The sequence below is a fragment of the Notechis scutatus genome, chromosome 1 (assembly GCF_049901735.1).
Source record: "Notechis scutatus isolate UNSWTSFEM ecotype Mainland chromosome 1, rNotScu1.2, whole genome shotgun sequence".
In the NCBI taxonomy this organism is placed as follows: domain Eukaryota; kingdom Metazoa; phylum Chordata; class Lepidosauria; order Squamata; family Elapidae; genus Notechis; species Notechis scutatus.
In genome coordinates this window covers 339,925,095-339,947,547 of record NC_142009.1, presented here as the reverse complement: position 1 = coordinate 339,947,547, position 22,453 = coordinate 339,925,095, and the positions used below count along the sequence as shown (strand labels likewise).

General features: G+C 42.2%; 1 protein-coding gene across 1 annotated transcript in view; it reads left to right on the top strand.

Annotated features, from left to right (window-relative positions):
• LOC113427800 (unconventional myosin-Ia) overlaps positions 1-22,453 on the top strand; it is a 61,017-nt gene that overhangs the window by 20,466 nt on the left and 18,098 nt on the right. Inside the window, exons 3-17 of the mRNA XM_087952188.1 lie at positions 1,237-1,352; positions 1,494-1,588; positions 3,219-3,323; positions 3,869-3,915; positions 5,832-5,895; positions 6,406-6,504; positions 8,011-8,114; positions 9,383-9,530; positions 10,334-10,452; positions 12,285-12,371; positions 15,126-15,191; positions 18,000-18,104; positions 19,107-19,169; positions 20,622-20,822; positions 22,222-22,448. Coding sequence (XP_087808314.1) covers positions 1,237-1,352; positions 1,494-1,588; positions 3,219-3,323; positions 3,869-3,915; positions 5,832-5,895; positions 6,406-6,504; positions 8,011-8,114; positions 9,383-9,530; positions 10,334-10,452; positions 12,285-12,371; positions 15,126-15,191; positions 18,000-18,104; positions 19,107-19,169; positions 20,622-20,822; positions 22,222-22,448 — 1,646 coding nt within the window. The remainder of the gene's footprint in view (positions 1-1,236; positions 1,353-1,493; positions 1,589-3,218; positions 3,324-3,868; positions 3,916-5,831; positions 5,896-6,405; positions 6,505-8,010; positions 8,115-9,382; positions 9,531-10,333; positions 10,453-12,284; positions 12,372-15,125; positions 15,192-17,999; positions 18,105-19,106; positions 19,170-20,621; positions 20,823-22,221; positions 22,449-22,453) is intronic.

Genomic DNA, 22,453 nt, shown 5'->3' with positions numbered 1-22,453 from the left:
CCTCCTCAGACTCCAGACTACCTTCCACCACAACAGGGTCCCACTTAACCAGATTCCTCCTATTTAGTACAGGTAGTCCTTGACTTACGACCACAATTGAGCCCAAAATTTCAGTTGCTAAGTGAAGTAGTTGTTATGTGACTTTTGCCCCATTTTATGACATTTCTTATCACAATTATGAAATGAATCACTGCAGTTGTCAAGTTAGTCACACAGTTGTTAAGTGAATCCATCTTCTGCATTGACTTTGCTTGTCAGAGGGTCGCCAAAGGTGATCACATGGCCCAAGGACATTGCAATCATCATAAATATGAACCAGTTGCCAAGCATCTGAATTTTGATTGCATGACCATGGGGATGCTGTGAAAACCGGTCATAAGTCACTTTCTTCAGTATTGTTTGTAACTTCAAACGGTCACTAAACAAAAGGTTGTAAGTCGAGGACTACCTATAGCTGCTTTATAGCAAGAGGCAGAGCCCAATTTCTCCTACTAGTTCTACAAAGCTTGGATAATGTGACATGACACAGCTAAAATTGGAAAGTTCAATGGAATTTATTAAATCTACCAGGCTCCATGTTTTAGGAGATTTGCAGTGAGTCGATCTTATTTACTAGAATTAGCAGAATTGGACCAAGATATTTTATTGCCAAATCCTAAACCTTAGAAGAGGCCTTCTCTTGGTCCATATACAAAACTGCCTGGTTTGGCAGATTGCTCTTTCCTGGTGCCTTTTTTGGCAGTGGTCGCTGAGCAGCTGCCTTGCTCTACTCAGTGAATGGGACCAGTCTGTTTGCCTGCCATGTAGAAAAAACTGGTGAAGAAGAAGATCATAGCAACGAGGTTTCTTTGCTTCCTGGTTCTTCCCGGTCTTCCTGAGCCAGAGTAGGAATAGGATTAGAAGCAAATAGCAATGGTGAACCAAAGGGACAGAGGTCTATGGAGATTCTCAGTCATCCAGGTCATGGTTGTCCCAAAGGTGCTTTTTCAAGAGGCAACTGGATTTTCTGGTTTTTCTTTGAAGACGTTTTGCTTCTCATCCAAGAAGCTTATTCAGTGCTGAAGAAGCTTCTTGGATGAGAAGCGAAACATCTTCAAAGAAAAAACAGAAAGTCCAGTTGCCTCTTGAAAAAGCACCTTTGGGACAAAGGGACAGATCCAACCTTTGACACTTTCACCTACTACAGTCTGAGCACTGCCATCTTACTAATGAGAACAAACTATTTCTGCCTCACAGACCTACATTGGGAATGTGGTGATCTCCCTGAACCCATATCAGCCATTGCCCATTTACTCAGCAAAAACGGTGGAAGAATATAAGAACTGCAACTTCTTTGCTGTCAAACCTCACATGTAAGTGAGAAGGGAACGGAGTGGGAATTATCACACCCAACAACTCTCAGGAATGGATTCCAGGGGACGAGAGGGAGAAGGCAGATCCTGGGGGAATCCAAAGCAATAGCCCTCCTCATTCTTCTCCCTGTGTTTGCCCAGTTATGCCATTGCCGATGATGCTTACCACTCATTGAAGAATCAAGACAAAGATCAATGCATTCTTATCACTGGTGAGAGCGGGGCCGGCAAAACAGGTGAGTAAGGATTTCTGGGTTCCTCAAGAAGGGCATAGAGAAAAGAAAGCATTGGCAAGAGGCAACTCCTAGCCAAGCTTGGCAGAACTTGGAAGGGACAGGAGAAAACCAGGGGTGGGGTCAGTCATGCATTGAGTTGATCACTGCAGGGACAGCTGGGGGATGCGACTGAAGACACCAAAAGAGCTGGGAAAGTCTTTAAAGCAAGAGGATTCATTGCGCAATCCTCTTATCCCATCCTCAAACTTTGGGGGAGGGGGAGGATGTTCTGATAACTTTGCCTAAACATTTGTAATTCTGCTTTTTCTGTCCTTTTTCTTTTTCTTGCTAGTGTTAGGAGCTGTGTATTTGAAGCATTCGGAGATGAGCAGAGATCAATACATTTTTCAACCGTCATCTAAATAGCATGGGAGCACTCTTGAAGGGCTCTCTTTAAATAAATACATTTTAATAGGAGCTTTCACAAATCAATGAAGCAGAATATAGAAGCAGGAGGGGGAACGCAGGGGCAAAGTGGTTTATTAGAATTAGTTTAGTGGCACTGACAGATGTCCACAAATTTAAGCCATTTAAGCAAACTTCCACAGCCTGTGTTGTATGGGGGCAGAGTACCCCTCATCACTAGTCAGCAAATCCTACTTGCTACATTCCTTGGGATGATAGAAGTAGCTTTGCAACCAATTTGAGACTACCAGGTTGGAGAGAGTTTCTCTAGCAATTGTTACTGCTTCGGTGGCAAGTTACATGCAAATCGTTCCTCCACACAGAATATATTCCTAATTCACATGCAGTGCTATAATAGATGTGCCCTCTCTCCTTCCTAAATAACCAGATTGAAGTTTTAAATGCATTCTATAATCACAGGGAGGAATTTCCTCATGATTTAAGAGGGCTTAAGGAGTGGCACAGCCTGCCTCAAACTGTGGATCTCTTTGCAGAAAAACAGAAAGGGTTCTCTGGGCCTGGATAGCAATCGGGTTTGTTTAGTAGTGGATTCCTATTGAGGATTTTTCCTGAGTAATAGGAATAGGACAGGATAACATATAGCAATGGCACTTAGAGTTATAGACCACTTCATAGTGCTTTACAGCCCTCTCTAAGCAGTTTACAGAGTCAGCCTATTGCCCCCAACAATCTTGAGTCATTTTACCCACCTCGGAAGGATGGAAGGCTGAGTCAACTTTGAGCCTGGTGAGATTCGATCTGCCAAATTGAAGGCAGCTGGCTGTAGCAGAAATAGCTTGCAGTATTGCACTCTAACCACTGAGCCACCGAGGCTCTCTATATGCCCTTTCTCCTCTTTTTTGACCTTTCCAGACAGTCATGGTGACTATCTGGATGAATCCCTGAACTATTTTTTGGCAGTGACATGTCCTTGCCTCCTTTTCGGGGGAGAGGGGGGGGGGAGAGGGAGAGGGAGAGGGAGAGAGAGAGAGAGAGAGAGAGAGAGAGACTGGCCCATGGGGATTTAGCTGGCCTTATGCCTAGGAAAGGACTAGATCTCATTGCCTTTTGATTTCTAGCCTTATGTCCTATCCACCTCATCAAAACTGAGTCTTTTTAAATATCCCTACCAAATCATATATTCTCTCACTGATTTTATGCTGCTCGCATTTTTTTTCTTCATTAGAGGCCAGCAAATTAGTAATGTCCTATGTGGCAGCTGTATGTGGGAAAGGGGAGGAAGTGAATCGTGTCAAGGAACAGCTGCTACAGTCCAATCCTGTCCTGGAAGGTATGTACTTGCAGCCTTTGTAAAGGGTGAGAAAGGGAGGGATCAATTCTATAGGAACTGATCAGTATTTATAGGCATTCACTGGGCCATTACCTATTATCACATTTTTCCCATAATGCAAAAACACAGTATTTTACGGCTGAGAAAGTGCAGATTTCCCAGTGGAGCACCAATGCTGCATTTGCGGTAGTTATAAGAAGGAGTTGATAAAGTTTTTCTTCACAGCTGAGTCAAAGACCTGTTCTCCTGCTCTTGAATTGGCAAAAATATATATACCAGTGCTGTATAAAATTTGCTGCCCATAATGGCAATCCCTAACTTACCACTGGCATGATTTATAAGGCAAAGCCCCTTAAGTGGGGAATGGCAATGCATCTGTGGTGCACCAAAACAGAACTGTAACACATATAGTTCAATAATATGGAAATTTAAGGGTACCTGGGATGATCTCACTGCAGCTGCACTAGAAGCAGTTAGATGGTTAGCTTCTTTAGATATTGAATTATAACATCTAGGGAACTGAGATATTGTTCCTCTTCTTTCAGCCTTTGGGAATGCCAAAACCATCCGCAATGACAACTCCTCCCGATTTGTAAGTACTAGATGGAGAATTACTACCTACTGAGTGAATCTAGCACAACTTCTAATATTTCTTAGAAGATATGCGTTATAGATCTAGACTTGGGAGCAAGTCCAGATTTACAATCTTTTCAAATCCTGGGTCCTGCATCACAATTATGCAACTCAAGTGGTGCACAAAGCAAAATGGGATGATTCGGCCTGCATAAATGATAAGGGTCAATTAAACATCCTGCATAATTTATTCTGCTTTTGCTCATCATAGAGGCAAGTAGATTTATAAAGCCTTTTCTTTTTACTTTTAGAAATGGTGGAAGTGGTTTTTTATTTTCTCTTTTTTTCTCTGTCTCACACATAAACTTCCTTGGACTTTTTCGGGTATACAATTCTATTTTTGCTGTTTTGACGGCTAAATGTTTTTTAAAAGATTAGAATTATCAGGATATGGAATTGTGACTCAATTCTATAATTAAATCACACTTAACATTTACCCTGACTTCATAAGAGCAGAGTGAATGATGTAAGCACTTCCTGGAATCTACTAAAATAATTATTGTGCAGAGCAACATTTCATTGTTGTATTCTACAGCTAGTTCCCTATAGAAAACACTAGCTGGATACCCGTGCTTTGCAACAAAACTTTGTGATTGGGCTATGCAGGAGAAATTCAGTTCACAATCCGTTGGCTCAGTCAGTGGTGGTTGGTGATTGAAATGCATAAGGGAATATTGCTCCCACCGCCTTGAGTCTGGAAGCAGTTCCATGGGTGGAAGGCGTAGATATTTTGGTGAGGTACCGACATTTAGTACTGTAAGAAGCCCCAGACTGCTCCTGAGTGAAGGAGTGGAACATCTGCCAGTTTGAACTGAGGTAACGGAATGTGAGGCAACTGGCAGATTGAACAGAATTCTTTTCAGGTGGGGAGGGGGATCAGAACTCCTTAGCATCAGAGTGTGTTAATTAATGTATAAGAAATACTAATGATCTGATGGTCATTTCGAAAAATCCTTTCATTGCGAGCACCTAGAAGCCAAGAGGAACATATGTGCCAAATTTTAAGTTTGTAGGCTTTACGATTCTGGAGATTTTGTGATGAGTGAGTGGTACTTGGCTTTTATATATATAGATAATAATGAAATTGTCCCGTGAAATGGTTGTTACTGAAGAAAAACAACAACACATAGTTTAAATGCAGTTCTAATTGGACATGTTGTAGCTCATGAGAGTGCGTTAACAATGAAAATGCATTAACAACATCTTTCACATTGTAGTAATGAGGCTTTAGAGCAAAGAAGGAAAGGAGATAATCTTAAGTCCCTCTCATGCCAATTCTCTCATCTAGATCCCATACATAACTTTTAAGTGTGCACTGCAGAATGTATACATATCATATTTCATTTGACCCTTAGTTACTGCCTTCAAACAATTTCCTGAAGAGTAAATATGTCGAACCAGTGCAACGAAACCAACAAACTGTTTTGTGACACCTTAAAAACTACTCCATATAGAGCTTTAAAATATGAGATTCTTCTTTTGATCAAGATCAACTCCTGATGAGTTCTTGGACACAACCAGGCAACAACACAGAAATAGACCTGTCTAATCTAGAGCTGTAGTTATCTCCCATGCAAGCAGAAGTTGTCTTGGCTTCCAACTTCAAACAAGATCATTCAGGTGCTGCCACCTGCTGAGGCATTTATTGTTCACATCACAATAAGTAGATTAGAGTTTCAAATACTACCAGACTCCTCTGTTTTCAGAGAGTTAAGTTTTAAATCCACCCAGCTATATGTCTACACAATACCTTGGACTAGCCTAGCCCAAAGCAAAAGAAGAAGAAAAAAGAGCAGGGAAGCCATCACATTCATTAGGGATTCAAGGCTTCTCATTTGGGTCCAAATATTCCTCCCTGTTTCTTTTTCTCTCCAGGGAAAATACATGGATATTGAGTTTGACTTCAAAGGCGATCCTCTGGGTGGTGTCATTAACAATTGTGAGTATGATCTTCTAGATACGATATGATCTTCCAAATACGACTTCAGCAACAGAGTGGTCAATCTCTGGAATACACTACCTCACTCTGTTGTTACATCCTCAAACCCCCAAAACTTTAACCTTAAATGGTCTACCGTGGACCTCACTCTATTCCTAAGAGGTCTTTAGGAGGCGTGCCTAAACACACCATCCCTGTTCTAATGCCTGCATTGCAGTGGTCACATAGTAATAACAGCACGAATGAATTAAGTAGGAAAGGGGGACCCACTAGATAATGAACTTGAAAGCAAGCAACCTCAGAGAGCACCAAGGTCTGCTCATTTCAACCCTGAGCTTCAGATATTCTCCCTTATTGGAACTTGAGAGTGCCATGGTCTTCCTTGGCTAATGGAGGACATGTTCTAGCCATCCACAACAGCAGAGGGAGCAATTTGGCCTTCAATTCTCCCAACCCCTGCCTATGTGTTTTCCTTTTTGTTTTTCATTCTTGTCCTGCATTTACTTGCAGACCTGCTGGAGAAATCCCGAGTGGTGCATCATGTGAGGGGCGAGAGAAACTTCCACATCTTCTACCAACTCCTATCTGGAGGCTCAGACCAGTTGCTCAGTATGTCTTCACTCTTGACTTGGATGGGACTAGTCCCCTTACTCCCCCCCTTCGCACACATGCACACACACACACAAATTGAGAAAGGGACATGAGATGGGGGAGGTTGAAATAAGGGGAATGCAAGAACAATCTATTGTTGGAATTTGGAAAACTCGTTTCAGGAAATGTTGAGTCTTGTCAACTCATTTGAGGCGTGGCTAGCCAAAGATGCTAAACCAATGGTTCCCAACCTTTTCCTCACCATGGGCCCTCTTTAAATGGCCATGGATTATGACCACAGTCCCCGAACACTTGAGATTTAAATGATAACATTTTTTCAAGTCTTCGCAGACCCCCTGTGTTGACATTGCGGTCCCCCTAGGGGTCTGGGGACCCCAGGTTGAGAACCATTGTGTTAAATGAGTCTATGACAATTCACCATGGCCAACTCTCCACGGCCATCTTGCCACAGGACAACTCACTGTGGGACAAGAGTTATACTAATATCAAAAAATTGGTGGAATAGAATCATTAAAGAAAAGATGCAAAAGGAGGGACAGAATGAAATGTAAATGGCAAAAATTAAAATAATTTTTATTTATTTTAAATAATTAAATAGAATTGGTAAATTGTCCCGCAATAAGTTTTCCCATGGCGAGTTGGCCGTGGCAAGTTGTCCTGCAATGAGTTGGCTGTTGTGAGTTGGCCGTGGTGAGTTGGCTGCAGCAAGTTGGCTGCAGCAAGTTGTCCCATTCCCGTGCTGAACCATTTCTTCCCAGCAGTTGGGAAGACACGGAATAACAGGAACCAGAGTGGGATATTCCCATCCAGGTACATTGTACAACAATCTCCATCATATTTCCACAGCAGCATGTTAACTGGCCATGGTAGTTATAGTCTAAAGCAGCTAGAAGATATCAGATTGTGGTAAATGGAGTTATGCAAGTCAGTACATTCGGCCCAAAATACCAAGTCATATTAAAGGCAAGATATGGAATGTCTGCTTTAGCTTGAAACTGATTGGCACAGGAGAACCAAAAAGACATTAGAGGTAATCGTCTACTTACAAGCGCAATTGAGCCCAAGTTTTCTGTTGCCAAGTGAGAGATTTGCTAAGTGAGTTTTGCCCCATTGTATGACAGTTGTCAAGTGAATCACTGCAGTTGTTAAGTTACTAACATGGTTGTTCAATGAATCTGGCTTCCCCATCGACTTTGCTTATTAGAAGGTCACAAAAGGTCATCACAAAACCCCAGGACACTGCAACCATCATAAATATGAGCCCATTGACAAGTGTCTGAATTTTGATCATGTGACCATGGGGATGCTGCACTGGTCATAAGTGTGAAAAACAGTCATAAGTCACCTTTTTTTACTGCCTTTTTTAAAAAAGTAACTTCGAACAGTCACCAAATGAACTGTTGTTAATTGAGGACTACCTGTATAGCTTCTGAACAAAAAACCCTCTTGACTGGAGGGGGTGATACTCAGGACTCTTTTCTCACAATTCCTTCTCTTCAACAGAACAGCTGAAACTTGAAAGAAAATTCAGCCTTTATAACTACCTCAACAAGGAAGCTGCAAGCTTGCAGGGCATTGACGATGCAGCCAACTTCAAAGCTGTGCAGGTATGTGTAATATTATACTCTTTGTGTAAGACATAATATAAATTATATTGGCGTAGAGCAAAAGAAAAACTATGCATACTAGCAGCTAGTAATTATCCAAAGTTGGATTCTTACATTACATATCTGATATTAACACAGTGGAGAAAGTCCAGAAATATTTCACAAGAAGAGTTCTCCACTCCACTACTCGTTGCAGAATACCTTATTGCCACCAGACTTGAAATTCTAGAACTAGAAAACCTTGAATTACGCCGTCTTCGGTCTGATTTAAGCATGGTATATAAAATCATACATTGCAATGTCCTACCTGTCAATGAATACTTCAGCTTCAACCATAACAATACAAGAGCAAACAATAGATGCAAACTCAAGGTTTAATCGCACCAAACTTGATTGCAGGAAATACGACTTCAGCAACAGAGTGGTCAATGTCTGGAATACTCTACCTGACTCTGTGGTTTCTTCCCTAAACCGCAAAAAATTTAACCTTAGACTGTCTACCATTGACCTCACCCCTTTCCTAAGAGGTCTGTAGGGGGCGTGCATAAGCGCACCAACGTGCCTACCGTCCCTGTCCTATTGTTTCTTTTATTTTTCTTATACGTATCCATATATTCATAACTATATTTATCCTTATACCTATTATCTTGTAAGCAATTGACAAACCAAATAAATAACTAAATAAATAGATTGCCAAAACCACACTAACCCTCCCCCCGCCCCCCCACACACACACAAAAGAGAGGGGCACCAGCCAGCTGGTGAAATCAATGATCTGTGGAATTGCAAAACAACTTGGAAGAAAATGAAGGAAGAAATATCCCACCACCCCCAAAAAAACCCCAAAATTTTAATGGGAAACTGACCGTGCCCCATGGTCAGAAAATACTGATTGGTTGTTGCAGAGGAGAAACAGAGAAAAGGGGTAGAAGGAGAATACACTATCCTGAACCAGAGCTTCTTAAACAGAAGCCATTCTGGTACACTGCAACATGCCCTGTAATAACAGGCCCCACTTTTAAAATTATTTTCCTGTGGACCCACAAACTAGTCTCGAGGTCTTTTGAACTCTATGTAACTGAGCAATCTGAGCAATATGTTCTTTTCACTGGGTATTCGGGCATTCCCTAAAAATACCACTTCACTTTGCTTTCTATCTCAGTATTATTAGGCACATACAGCTTTCCTTGCATGCAGAGAGAGGTGAGTTGTGCTCTTTCTGAGTTGTGCTCTTTTTCATGCTCTTCCCTGTGACTTCTTTCATGCAGGATGCCATGAGAGGCATTGGGTTCACACCCTCAGAGATGACAGAAGTGCTGGAGGTGGCAGCAGTTGTCCTCAAACTCGGCAATTTGCAATTTGGAGAGCGATTTCAAGCTGGCGGGACACAAGCTTGTGTTATCCAGAGTGACAAAGGTAAGCAGGAGAGAAGGACCATTTCCAGGGCTACATAGGAACTTGATGGCATCAAATGAAAACTTCTTTTGGGCTTCAATGTTCTGTTGCCTTAACAATCTCATTCCTGGGCACACGACACAGAGAAGCCAGGTTGTCATCACCTTGAAAACAGTTTTGCATTAGACGTTGCCTTGTGGAAAACAGCCAATAATGTAAGGCTCTTAGGGAGGCCATATGTATTTCTCAGATCAATTGTTCCAGAGGAACTTATTCTTCTACTCAAAGCCAAAGAGCTACATCTGCTGTCCCTTCTTTAATATCAGACTAGGCAATATGTGCCATCCATTTTTGAGTTTCTCCAGCCTTGCCTCCAGCAGTCAGTAGAGATGAAGCCAGAGAAACCTGCAACAGTTTGCTGTTGTTATATCTCTGTAGGAGATGACCAGGCTGAGCCCAAGGGAGAGGTTAAACGCGTCATAAGTCATGAATCTCAGTGTGCCTGCAAGAGATCTCAGTCAGCCCTCCTTGAATGCCTTTCTTATCTGCTCTCATTTCTCTTGACCATTAGTTGGTCAGATTCTTGAACAGAGTAAAAAAAAGATAGTACCCAGACAGTACTCTATTCACTAAGCACTTATTCTATGTAAAGAGAAAATATATAAATATTTTTTAAAAAACAATTGTTTTACTATCTGAAGAGAAACTTGCATTTTAAGAGTTCCATTGGGCAACCTATCAAAATGCAGATTCTCTCTGTTCAAACCTTCCTTGCTAGGACTCACTATTGCATGCACTGTTTCCTCCATATTTTACTTCTACAGTGGTACAAGAGATCTGTCAGTTGATCCATCTGGATGAAACGGTACTGGAGCAAGCTTTGTCTTCTCGAACAGTGGAAGCCCATCAAGATAAGGTGGTGACATCCCTGAATGTCTCACAAGTAAGTGTTGAGCGGATTTGTGTACATGAGATCTCTGAAATATGGCTGTTCCTAAGCAGAAGTGTTAGTTGGGATAATTCTGTTAGTTGTGATCATTCTGCTCCATGTTGAAAACTGTGCAGGGTACTCAGCATAACGCATACTTCAAGCATAGGTTCATCTTTTCCAATGTAAAAACAACCGGATGCCTGGCATTTGAAGTTACTCAGATGTTTGGAGGTAACACTATATTTGGATTTAGTTTTCTTCTCCAGAAGAATCAGCAGGCTAATATAAGTTGATTGATAACTTATTCCAGGGAGTCTTTGAAAAGAGAGAGAGAGCCCAGGTAACTTTCATTATTATGTTGTTCTTGAAATATGTTTTACCTTGTTTTAATATGGGTCACTGTATGGTGAGTGTTTTGTTATCTGACCTTAAGAAAAATACAGCCTGACTAATGTGAATTTAATTTAGCTGGACAGGAACTGTTGAATTAATTAGGTGCCGGACAAGCTAATTTGAAGGGTATGAAGGAAGAAAATGGAGAAGAGACAGGACTAAACTGAAATAGCAACTCATCATGAATATGATTTCTTTGGGAAAGAAACACAATTCTTTCAAGTTGAGCTCAACTCCTGGAGATTGCATGTCCACATAGTTTTCTAGGCAAACACACTAGGCTTTGGTTGTCTTCCAGGTTTTTTTTTCTCCTTATTCTTAATATCCAGTGTAGCCTACAGCCAGCCCCTTCACTCTGGAACAGCTGGCCAATTCTAGTCAGCATGGCCCTCATCCTGTTTACTTCCTGGAAGGCAGTGAAAACAGTGGTCTTTGTTAGGACCTTTGGTGAGAAGAATCTCAATTAGACAGACAGTGGCATTAGGGCATTTTGAGATGTTTTTTAAAGTGGAATGTTTGTTATAGCTTTATAATGGTAAACAGGCTTAAATTCAGAGCGACAGCAGCATAGAAACAGCTGTACAGTATAAGCAAACAGGAAAAAATAGGGAACCAAACAATTTATCTGTATCTTTTCTTTTATGTATTCTGAGAGCATTTGCACCAAGACCTTGTGTGTCCAATCACACTTGGCCAATAAAAGAATTCTATTCTATTCTATTCTATTCTATTCTATTCTATTCTATTCTATTCTATTCTATTCTATTCTATTCTATTCTATTCTATGAGAATATTAGTTCTGTATGATAAAAATGGATATCAAGATTCTGCAAATTTTATGGGTATGCAGAGAGGAAGTGATGGAACTAAAATGGCTTTAAATGTAGTTTAAATATGAACAGTAGACACGTCCAATGAATGTTTAAATCTGGAATGATTCTAATCCAAGCTCTAGGGCAGGGACTAATTCCCACACACACACATACACACACACAATTTTTATTCTTTCTTAACTTCTGAATGACTAACCACCAGAGGTGGTATTCAGCAGGTTCTGACCAGTTCTGGAGAACCGGTAGCAGAAATTTTAAGTAGTTCGGAGAACCAGTAGCGGAAATTTTGAGTAATTTGGAATACCACCTCTGACTGGCCCCACTCCCATCTCTTCGCTGCTTCTCGAGTCCCAGCTGATCAGCTGGGTCTTCTTGTGTTGCCCTGCACAGGAGAACGGAGCTGGAAAGCAGGTTATTGGGGTGGGGAGGGAGGATTTTGCAGTAATCTTCCCCCTGGAGTGAGGAGGGAAGGTTTTTTTTTTCCAATATTCTTCCTCTGCCATGCCCACCAAGCCACACCCACCAAGCCAAGCCACACCCACCAAGCCACGCCCACAGAACCGGTAGTAAAAATATTTGAATTCCACCACTGCTAACCACCACTGTCTTTGCTCCTAGGGTTACTATGTACGGGATGCTCTTGCAAAGAACATTTATAATCGTCTCTTTAATTGGCTTATTAACAGGATCAACGAGAGCATCAAAGTGAGTATGCCTCACCCCTACTTCCTAACATATATTTAGATTCCATTCATTATAATTGAATGAGATCTTTTGAGAAAGCTTTCACCAACTTGGTATAGAGCTAACACTTGGAATCTCTAACTGTATGGCCATTGCCTTTTAAGTCAGATTGTAATCTGGGACACCCGGAGGCACTGCATTGGACAAGCATAGCGAGACCATTCTATTAGTCTTCAGCCTTTGTTGAAAAGGCAGGAGGTGCATAGAAATTAAAGCTTTAACCATGGAAAAGAACACAAAGATGCCCCAGTCATACAAAGACAGCTTTTTAAAAGGTATGCAACAGCTGTTATGAAAACAGCAGCATAGCCTAGAAAGATGGGAGAGGTGAGAAAGGAATTAAAAATTGCCCTCTTTGATTCTCTTTGGTATAAGAAGGAGAAACAGCAAAACTTTCAAGATTTTGTTTCAATGCCATATAATAATAGAATAGATTTCTTGATGACATTGTAGGAGAGCAATATCAAATTATGGTGCAAAAAATCAAGAGAAAGGGGACAGAATCTTTTCCAATTAACACATTTTAATAAAAGCCACAAGCTTTTGTGAATTGCAGCTGCATAGGGCAGCATTTGATGAAGTGAACTGCAGCTCACAATACCTTATGGCTTTTAATTACGTTTGTTAATTGAAAAAGGTGTTATTTGATTCCTTCTGAGTGGTTCTTGTGACTTCTGCTGACCTGGGCTGTCTTGAAGATATTAAGACTGCCGTTGCAGGCTTAGTTTACCAGATGGAGAAACTACATTAAGGATCCCCATTAAGGATTCAGAAGTTCCTAACAAGTAGAAAGAAACATTTTGCTGCTCCCTACTGGCTGTTTATGTCACTGAGGGTCTTTGGGCAAGATGCTTCCTTTCAACCTCACCTTCTTCTTAAGGTTGTAGAGAGGACGAAAAATTGGAAAACAACACATTAATTGTTCCTGCTTTCCAGAGGGGCTTCTAATTTCAGGCCCTGGTCTTATTTTTCCTTCTTTTAATTGTGTGAATTGTATAAACCATCTTTCAATATTCAAATCCCTTTCACAATTGGCTAGGAATTGCATTTCAGTGCTGAATGGATAACTCTAGTGCCTTGATGTCAAACCTATGGCACAGGTGTCACGCAGAGCCATTTGTCCTGGCACGTGAGCTACAGGCAAACTTACCTCACTGGGCATGCACGTGCCTTACAGCTGGTTTTCGGCCGGTTTGAGGCCTTTTTCAGCCTCCCAAAGGCTTGAGAAGGGTTCTACAGGCTTTGCAGGCTGAAAACTAGCCCCATTTCATCACTTCCTCTTTTTCTGAAAATACCGGAAGTGACTAAACGGGCTAGTTTTTGGCCTGCAGAAGCCTTCCTCAAGCCCTTGGGAGACCGAAAAAGACCTCAAACTGGCCAAAAATCAGCTGTGAGGCATAGTGCAGGTAAGGGGGTGGTGGGAGTGGGTGGGTGGGTATTGCACAGGCATGTGTAGGGGGCGTGGGGGGTACACGTATTGCCTTCTGGGTGCTGATACACGAGTTTTGGGCACAGGAGCCCAAAAAGGTTATCCACCACTGCTCTAGTGTCTGAATCCCTGAAATGAATCCCACCACTGGTACGGAGCCTACCATGCCATGTCACTTCACATATTGCCACTTGACACCGCCACTTTCTTTATTCAATTTATACAGCCACATTTATCTCATACTTGGCTCACAGTTGAAAACAGAAATAAAAATAAAAACCAACAGTAACAAAAACCAGGAAAAAACAAATTAAAGCAATTAAAAACAATGAACCATTAGCCATAAGATGCAAAACATGAAATGCAAAATGTGGGAGAGTACCTTATGAGTAATATTTCACCAGCTCCATACAACTATGGACTCAGGCCTGGGGACAGAACCCTGTCTTCAGGGTTCCCCAAAAGGCCAATAGGGTTGGGGGCCATTCTAACCTCAATGGGAATGATGTTCCAGAGGGTCGGTGCCATGGCTTCAAACATACTATAATCAGGAGTAGGCTTCTGGGGTTCGCAGGAGTTTGGGAGAGCCCCTAGCTAAGATTCTGTGCAGTTTGAAGAACCTCGAAATCCCATTCCCACCCACCCGACCCCTCCCCTCCCAGGAGTCCCCACGAGGGCCATTTTGGATGCAGGTAAGTGCAGGATGCGTGTGAAGTCTTGGGGAGGGTGAAAAACAGGCCCCCTGGAAGTTCAGAAAGGCTGGAAGTGGGCCTGTTTCCAGCTTCCAGAGAGCCTCCGGAGCCCTCGGAGGCTATTTTCGCCCTCCCAGAGGCTCGAGGAAAGCCTCCGGAGCCCAGGGAGGATAAAAACACCCACCCCCTGCCATGGCGCAGGAGGCCGACTAGGCCACGCCCACCATGGCCACGCCCATCCAGCAACTGGGAAGAGAACCCTTTGCTAAAATTTTTGAAAACCCACCCCTGACTATAATCCTTGCACATTGCTCATGCTGTCAGTGTATGATAGGAGCAATAGCACATCCAGACTGTAGGGACCCAAGCCAGGCAAGTCTCCCATATATGCTGCTTTGCAGCTACTTGGAATAAGATGGAACATAACAATGAAGTGTGGGGTGTTTTTTCCCTTCCATGCTAGAACTGGTACTCCTAATCTGGGTTCAAGATAAAAGCAATGGCCCCGGTTAAAAGAGAAAATTGGGGATACCTTCAGAACATTGGGATTCTTTGAAACTAATCCTCATTTCCACACACACCCCTTCTTCTTAGGTGAAAACAACTGAGCGGAAGAAAGTGATGGGTGTTCTGGATATATATGGCTTTGAGATTTTTCAGGTAAAGATATTCCTGGATTTAATAAAGAACTTCAAATTGGTTTCAGAATTAGCTGAGATTTACTGATGCTTTAAAGCAGTGGTCCCCAACCTTTTTTGTACCAGGGACCGGTTTCAAGCAGAAACACTTTTTCAAGGACTGGGGGGAGGCTTCGGTTTCCTCCCGCCTCGTTCCTCTCTCAGTCGCTCTCTCGCTGCTCCACCAGCCCAGGAAGAAACTGCTTCAAAGAAGCCGGGGTGGCTTTTCCTGTCGCCGCAGCTCCTCCGAGCGCCCGTTTCCCCCACCCCGCCCGCCCGCAGCGTTCAACCAGTGCTCCGTTCTGCCTGCCTGCCTGCCTGCCTTAGTTTCTGGTTGTTTGGGAGCAGCTTCGGCTGAGAATAATAACTATTCGCCTCTTTTACTCAGCCGAAGCTGTTCCAAATCAACCATTAACGAAGGCAGGCAGGCAGGCAGGCAGAACGGGGCACTGAATTGAACCACGCTCGGGCGGGCGGGGTGGGGGTAAACGGGCGCTTCGGAGGAGCTGCGGCGACAGGAAAAGCCACCACCCCCCTGGCTTCTTTGAAGCAGTTTCTTCCTGGGCTGGTGGAGCAGCGAGAGAGCGACTGAGAGGCGGGAGGAAACCGAAGCCGCTGAGCCAGAGAGCAGGACAGGCTTCGGTTGCTTCCTCCCTCTCCTTCTTTCATTTGTGTCCTTGATCCCCGATCCCAGCAGCATTCACCGAAGGCAAAGAAAGCCGCCATTTTTTTTAAAAAAATAAATTCTTTGCGGCCCGGTACAGAGTGCTCCACGGCCCGGTACCGGTCCGCGGCCCGGTGGTTGAGGACCCCTGCTTTAAAGTGTGTGGGTCTGTGTCTGTGGGCCTGTGTGTGTGTGTGTATCTGAAAAACATCACATCACAAAGGATTCAAATATTCCAAACTAATTTAGGTCATGTTCTGATGTATACTTGCTATGAGAACCTGTCAATTTTAGCAATAGTACAACCTGCAATCACACATCCTACATCAGGGGTCTTCAAACTTGACAGCTTTAAGACTTGTGGACTTCAACTCTCAGAATTCCTCCTCCAGTCATGTTAGCTCAAGAATTCTGCGAGTTGAAGTCCACGAGTCTTAAACTTCCCAAGTGTGAAGACCCTTGTCCTACATGCTAGCTTCTTTTGAAATGAATCATATTTCCCTATATTTATACAATATGAATGGTGGGTATTGTTTATGTGGGAGGTTAGCTAGCTATGTTTGAATTGTAGAAAGCATTTGTAAAAGGAGCCTTTGCAAAGCGCGCTGGTGTGAGAAAAACACCCCACTTCAAAGCACCAAAGCAGCCTTGTCCTCAGAAAGGGACAAGGGTTTTCCTACTTTCAGAGAAGCTCCTACCTGTTTGCATACTTGTACATGCAAGGCACTTCCTGGACATGAACAGAAGGCTGTTGTGTGCTCTTGTATTGTTGTAGTTGAGGCTGAAGTAGTCATTGACTGGTAGGACATTGTAGCAGATAATTTTGTGTGCTACGCTTAAGTCCAACCGTAGGTGGCGTAGTTCAAGGTTGTCCAAGCCCAAAATCTCAAGCCTGGTTATTTAGGATATTCTGTTGTGAGCAGAGGAGTGTAGTACTCTTCTCATGAAATACTTCTGGACTCACTCAATTGTATTAATGTCCGATATACAGTGCAGATTCCAGATTGATGAACTGTATTCGAATATTGGTTTAGCAAAAGTTTTGTATGCTCTAGTTAGCAATTCAATAATTCCAGAGGAGAAGCTTTGTAAGATTAGATTTACAACTCTTAATGCCTTTTTGGCAATGCTGTTACAGTGAGCTCTGGTGCTTAGGTCATTTAATATGAGTACTCCAAGGTCCTTGACAGAGTGAGGATTATCAACGAGGTCATATCTACCTAGTTTGTATTTGGTGTACTGTTTACCAATGTGTAGGACAGAGCATTTGTTGGTCAAGATTTGGAGTTGCCAGATGTTTGACCATTCAGACACATAATCAAGGTCGCTTTGAAGGACAGTAGCATTGTTGGTGTTGAATAGTTTTACATCATTGGCAAAGAGGACGCAGTTGCTTATAAGGTGACAGTAGTTTGTCATGTACTACTGAATCAAAGGCTTTGCAGAAGTCTATGTAAATTGCGTCTACAGCTTTACCCTGGTCAAGTAGAGTAGTCCATAAGTTTTTGCAGTATAGGAGTTGAAGATTGCTGGACAATTTTTTCCTGAAACCAAATTGTTTTTTGGAGAATAGGTTGTTTGACTCTAAGTGGAGGGTGATGAATTGGTTAATGATTGATTCCATGACTTTGCACGTGACACAACACAGTGAGATTGGTCTGTAGTTTTCATGCCCACAAGAGAGTAATTCTAGCCTACCTTAAATTCCATTAATTCTTATCTACCATCAGTTAACTTTGATTTAGGACAGGGGTCTTCAAACTTGACAGCTTTAAGACTTGTGGACTTCAACTCCCAGAATTCCTCCTCCAGTCATGTTAGCTTGGGAATCCTGGGAGTTGAAGTCCATAAGTCTTAAACTTGCCAAGTTTGAAGACCCTTGACAGGATTTCAGATTCTTGTAGAGCACATAAACTTGCAATAAACATTTATATTCATTTAGTGCCTGGACTTTTCCCATGTTTGACAGTTCCTTTTCCAATAAAATTCTTTGGCCACACAGGCAATCAGGCTTGTTGAACTAAGTAGAACTTTAAATGTTTTATAAGACCTCCTCGCTACACAATAGGTTACAAGTTTAGCCTATTGACTTTGATTTTTGATATTTGTCTTGTCTCTTCTTCCCAGGATAACAGTTTTGAACAGTTCATTATCAATTACTGTAATGAGAAACTGCAGCAGATCTTCATCCTGCTCACCTTAAAGGAGGAACAAGAAGAATACATTCGTGAGGTAGCCAATTATTTTGTTTCTGGGTCTGGTTCACTGATAGAAATATTCATATTCTGTGGCCCCCCAAAAGACCAAGTAATCCAGATGTGCTGAGGTCCTCCTTAAACTCAAGGTTAAATGGAATATTTAAAAAATAATAATCTGGGGTTCTGGTAGATTTTACACAACAGAGGAAATGGCAGAGTTGGCTAAATTGGTGATACAAAATGAAGTAATATCTGCAGGACAAATACATTTTAGAGTATTGTAGTCCATCATGGAGAGCCAGTTTGTTCTACAAGGTAATCCTCATTTACCTTGTTTAGTGACTTTTCACAATTACAGCTGTGATGAAAAGGTATGAACAATCCTCTCATTTATTTTTTTAAGAACAGTTTTATTAAAAGTTTTCAAAAAGATTAAAAACCCATATGAACTATTAAATATAACAAAAAAGGAAATTGAGAAATCACTCAGCTAAACTAATTCCTACAACACTGTCAAACTATTTACTAAGACTGTATTACTATTATTCTTCTCACCCTTCCTATTACCTATCTCCTTCTACTTATGACTATAACCATGTTGCTTGTATCTTTACAATTTATATTGTTTTATTTGGTTTCCTAGTATGATTTTGATTGCTTATTTAGTATCCTATGACTAGCACTACAGTAAGTGTTGTATCTTATGATTCTTGATGAATGTATTTTTATGTACACTGAGAGCAGGGGTGGGATCCTACCGGTTCAGTAAGCGCTCGGTTTGTAATCAACCACAAGAAACTAAATTCCTGGGCAATTCTGGAGCACCAGTGGGTGATCTCCTGATTTCTCCTTTCTCCGGCAAACTTTGCTTCGGATCTAGAGGCAGCTGATCAACCAGGAGTTGGTATCAAGAGTTTCTCCCTGCCATGTCTCTGCCTTGGTCAGGTGGCTTAAGAGTTTTCCACACACATTGTAATAAGCAGTACCATAAGACTTCCTTCCATTGCTGATGTAACTTTTTTTTTCTCCCAACCAGGGCATTGCTTGGACCCACGTGGATTATTTTGATAACAGCATCATTTGTAACTTGATTGAAGACGTAAGTTGCTTTCAAAACAAGAGAGGGTGAAGCAGGGGTAATGGCAGTATCAGCCAAATCTATTATTTTTGTTGGTGCCTGTAGAGTGTCCAGAGTCTTTGGAATGTGTTGCAGTGTTGGTACTCTGACTAGAGAAACCTGGATGCAAATCTGCATAAATCATTGGAAATGTGATCACTCACACCCTTATTCCCCAACCTTAGCATCCTCCAGATATGGGCATTCAATCTTCAGAAATAGTCATGCCAGTTGGGGAAGTTTGGATACCTATGTCCAGGTTGGGGGATACTGGCTTAGAATCTATGATAAAATAACTTTGAAAAATTGATGGGGAAGATTTTCTAGCTGTCTGTGAGCCCCCACCCCACTCCAAATCTCTCCATAGCTCCAAGGAGCCCCTATCAACAACATGTAGTGTGGTCTGCAGCAGGGGTCGCCAACCTTTTGGACCTCAGGGACCACCAAATTCATAATTTTAAATCCTGGGGACCACTAATATGAATTTTGACTGATGGTGGTTTGCTGACGTTGGGGTTTGTGTGTGTGTGTGTGTGTGTGTGTGTGTGAGAGAGAGAGAGAGAGAGAGAGAGAGATCATCTAACCTCTCTCCCTCTCTCTCTCTCTCTCACACACACAAACACACAGAGGCAGGGGTGGGATTCAAATTTCTTAGTCTGTTCTGTGGGTGTGGCCTAATTTGTGGGTGTAGCTTGGTGGTCATATGACTGGCTGGGCATGGCTTATATGTAAATATTATAAATATTTATATAAATATTGAATTTTTGTATATAAAAAATGCAACTTTTACCCAAAATCAGGCAAAGCAGGCAGGCAGATTGAGTTGCTCACAGAATCATTCAGAGATCTATCTATCTGCCATCGGCTACCTGAGTCTGCCACATAAAATTTGCTTGCAGTGAGTCTGCACTGAATAATAGAAGCTTCAGTCCTAAGGAAGGTTTGGCTCTGCTTAAAAGCAGAGTAGAAGATCTAAAGACTAGCTAGAAAGCAAGAAATAAAATGATTTCCTGCTTTCTAGCTAATCTAAATCTCCTGGCACAGCAGAACAGCTGACAGTCGGGGGGAAAAAAGGAAAAATAGCAACTTAGCAGGCAAGTTTGCTAGGTAAGGAGTGAGTGGGCAGGGAGGGTTCCTGCGGGCCATGTGGGGTGCGCAGCCTTGTGTTCCCACGCAGCCTGGATTAATTGCTTTGGGGGATGCTCTGTGGATGACGTTTCTCTGCGAACCACCAAATTTTTCTCACAAACCATCAGTGGGCCGCAGCTCACCGGTTGGCAACCGCTGGTCTGGAGAGCTGCAGGGTATTGATTTTTTCAAATATCACCACTGCCTTGTTTTTCTGATGTTTTGGACAATTGTTCATACTGTGCAAGGTCAGGAGTGAAAAAAATATGGGGAGAGCAGCATGGTAATTGATACTTCTTTTAATAGAATAAAAGTGGAATTCTAGCTATGTTGGATGAAGAGTGCCTTCGCCCTGGAGAAGTGAATGAAGAAACATTCCTGAACAAACTTAACCAGGTCTTTTTGAAACATCAGCGCTATGAGAGCAGAGTTACCCAGAATGCCAAGCACATCATGGATACCAGCTTGCCTGTCAACTGCTTTCGAATCCAACACTATGCTGGAAAGGTAAGTTGTGTTGGGAGTCCTTCTCAGTTCTTGGAAGCAAAGAAGGAAGAGCAAAGGAAGACCACTGAGTCTGGGGGTGCAGGGCAGATGAGCCTAGTTTTCTAAACTTGGATCTCTTTGGAAATGTTCTCAATATTATTAATGATATGATCCATAGCACTGTAAAACTAATTAAAAGAGTTCAGTCAGGGAAGTTAAATGAATATTTTTTGTTAGGACTGAAATGCAAGCCAGGTAGGAATCTTTCAAGGATAGATAACAAAATGTATGGTGTAACTCAGGAATTTAGAATGAGTAAGAACTCATACATTTGTAGATACGCATACATACTCATTAAAATATTTCTCTTTGTGGGTGAATACCGTGTTTCTCATATAATAAGGCCGGGTCTTATTTTTTTTTGAGCCCTGAAAAAATGGCTAGGCCGTCTTTTCGGGGGTGACTTAATTCCCCCCCCCTTGCATCTTCAGGCGGGCGGGCAGCGATGGCTTGGATGTTGACCTCGGCGTTGGTGGGGCACTTCGCATCGGGGTCAACGCAGGCAGCACCATATCCGGGTGTGCAACAAAAGTACTTCCTAACGGCAAGCCCCCCCCCATTCCCCCCCATTTCGCATGTTTTAATATAGGCCTTAATTTGGGGGGAGGGGCTTAATTTCATTTCATGCCTATAAAACATGCTGGGACTTCCTATTGGGGGAGGCCGTATTGTTGGAGAAACAGGGTAATACTATGCAACATACAGAATAACAATAAAGAATAGTAAACAAATAAAGTAAAGGCAAGAGATAATAAAGAAGGGATTTCAATCAAATGGAACCAGGAGCATATGGTTATAGTGGTATAGTTACACAAACTTTATTATCTCCAGTTTCATTAAAAATGGGATAAGACACAGGAATTATGTACCAGGAACAAAACTCATAGTCATGGAAACCAGATAAGGGCTAGTTTATCATAGAAACAGACACCGTTTGGGGAGCGGGAACAAATTTAGAAATCTGAGAGCACTTTCATAAAAATGGCTGCTATGGGTACCTTGTAAACTGGCAAAATTACTGACATGGTAAGTCAGAAAACAATGCTCCCATTTACCAGAAAGTAGGTTCCCAGGATGTTCTCCACCCCCTGGGCTCCTTAGTGGGATTCCCAGGCATAATAACAAATAATAAATAAATGCTAAAAGCAGATAGATTGCTTTGCAGCATAGAGAAATGCGTTGTGAGACCCCCCTTTAGGAAAAATGATGAACAGAGTGGTGGGCCTAAGCCAGAACATTTAGTAAGTAACCATCTTATGGTCTCAACATGATGCTTCCTTTCCATGTGTCTCCTAAACAGAATGCTAGATGAAGCACCGTGCCTGCCAAAGGGCATGTCTAAAGCCAGTCTCTCCCATAGGTAACTTACAACGTGACTGGATTCATTGAGAAGAACAACGACCTGCTCTTTCGAGACCTGTCACAAGCCATGTGGAAGGCCAAGCATGCCCTATTACGCAGCCTCTTCCCTGAAGGTGACCCCCAAAAAGCCTCACTCAAGCGCCCACCTACAGCCGGTTCTCAGTTCAAAGCCTCTGTGTTCACCCTCATGAAAAACCTCTATTCCAAGAATCCCAATTATATCAGGTAAC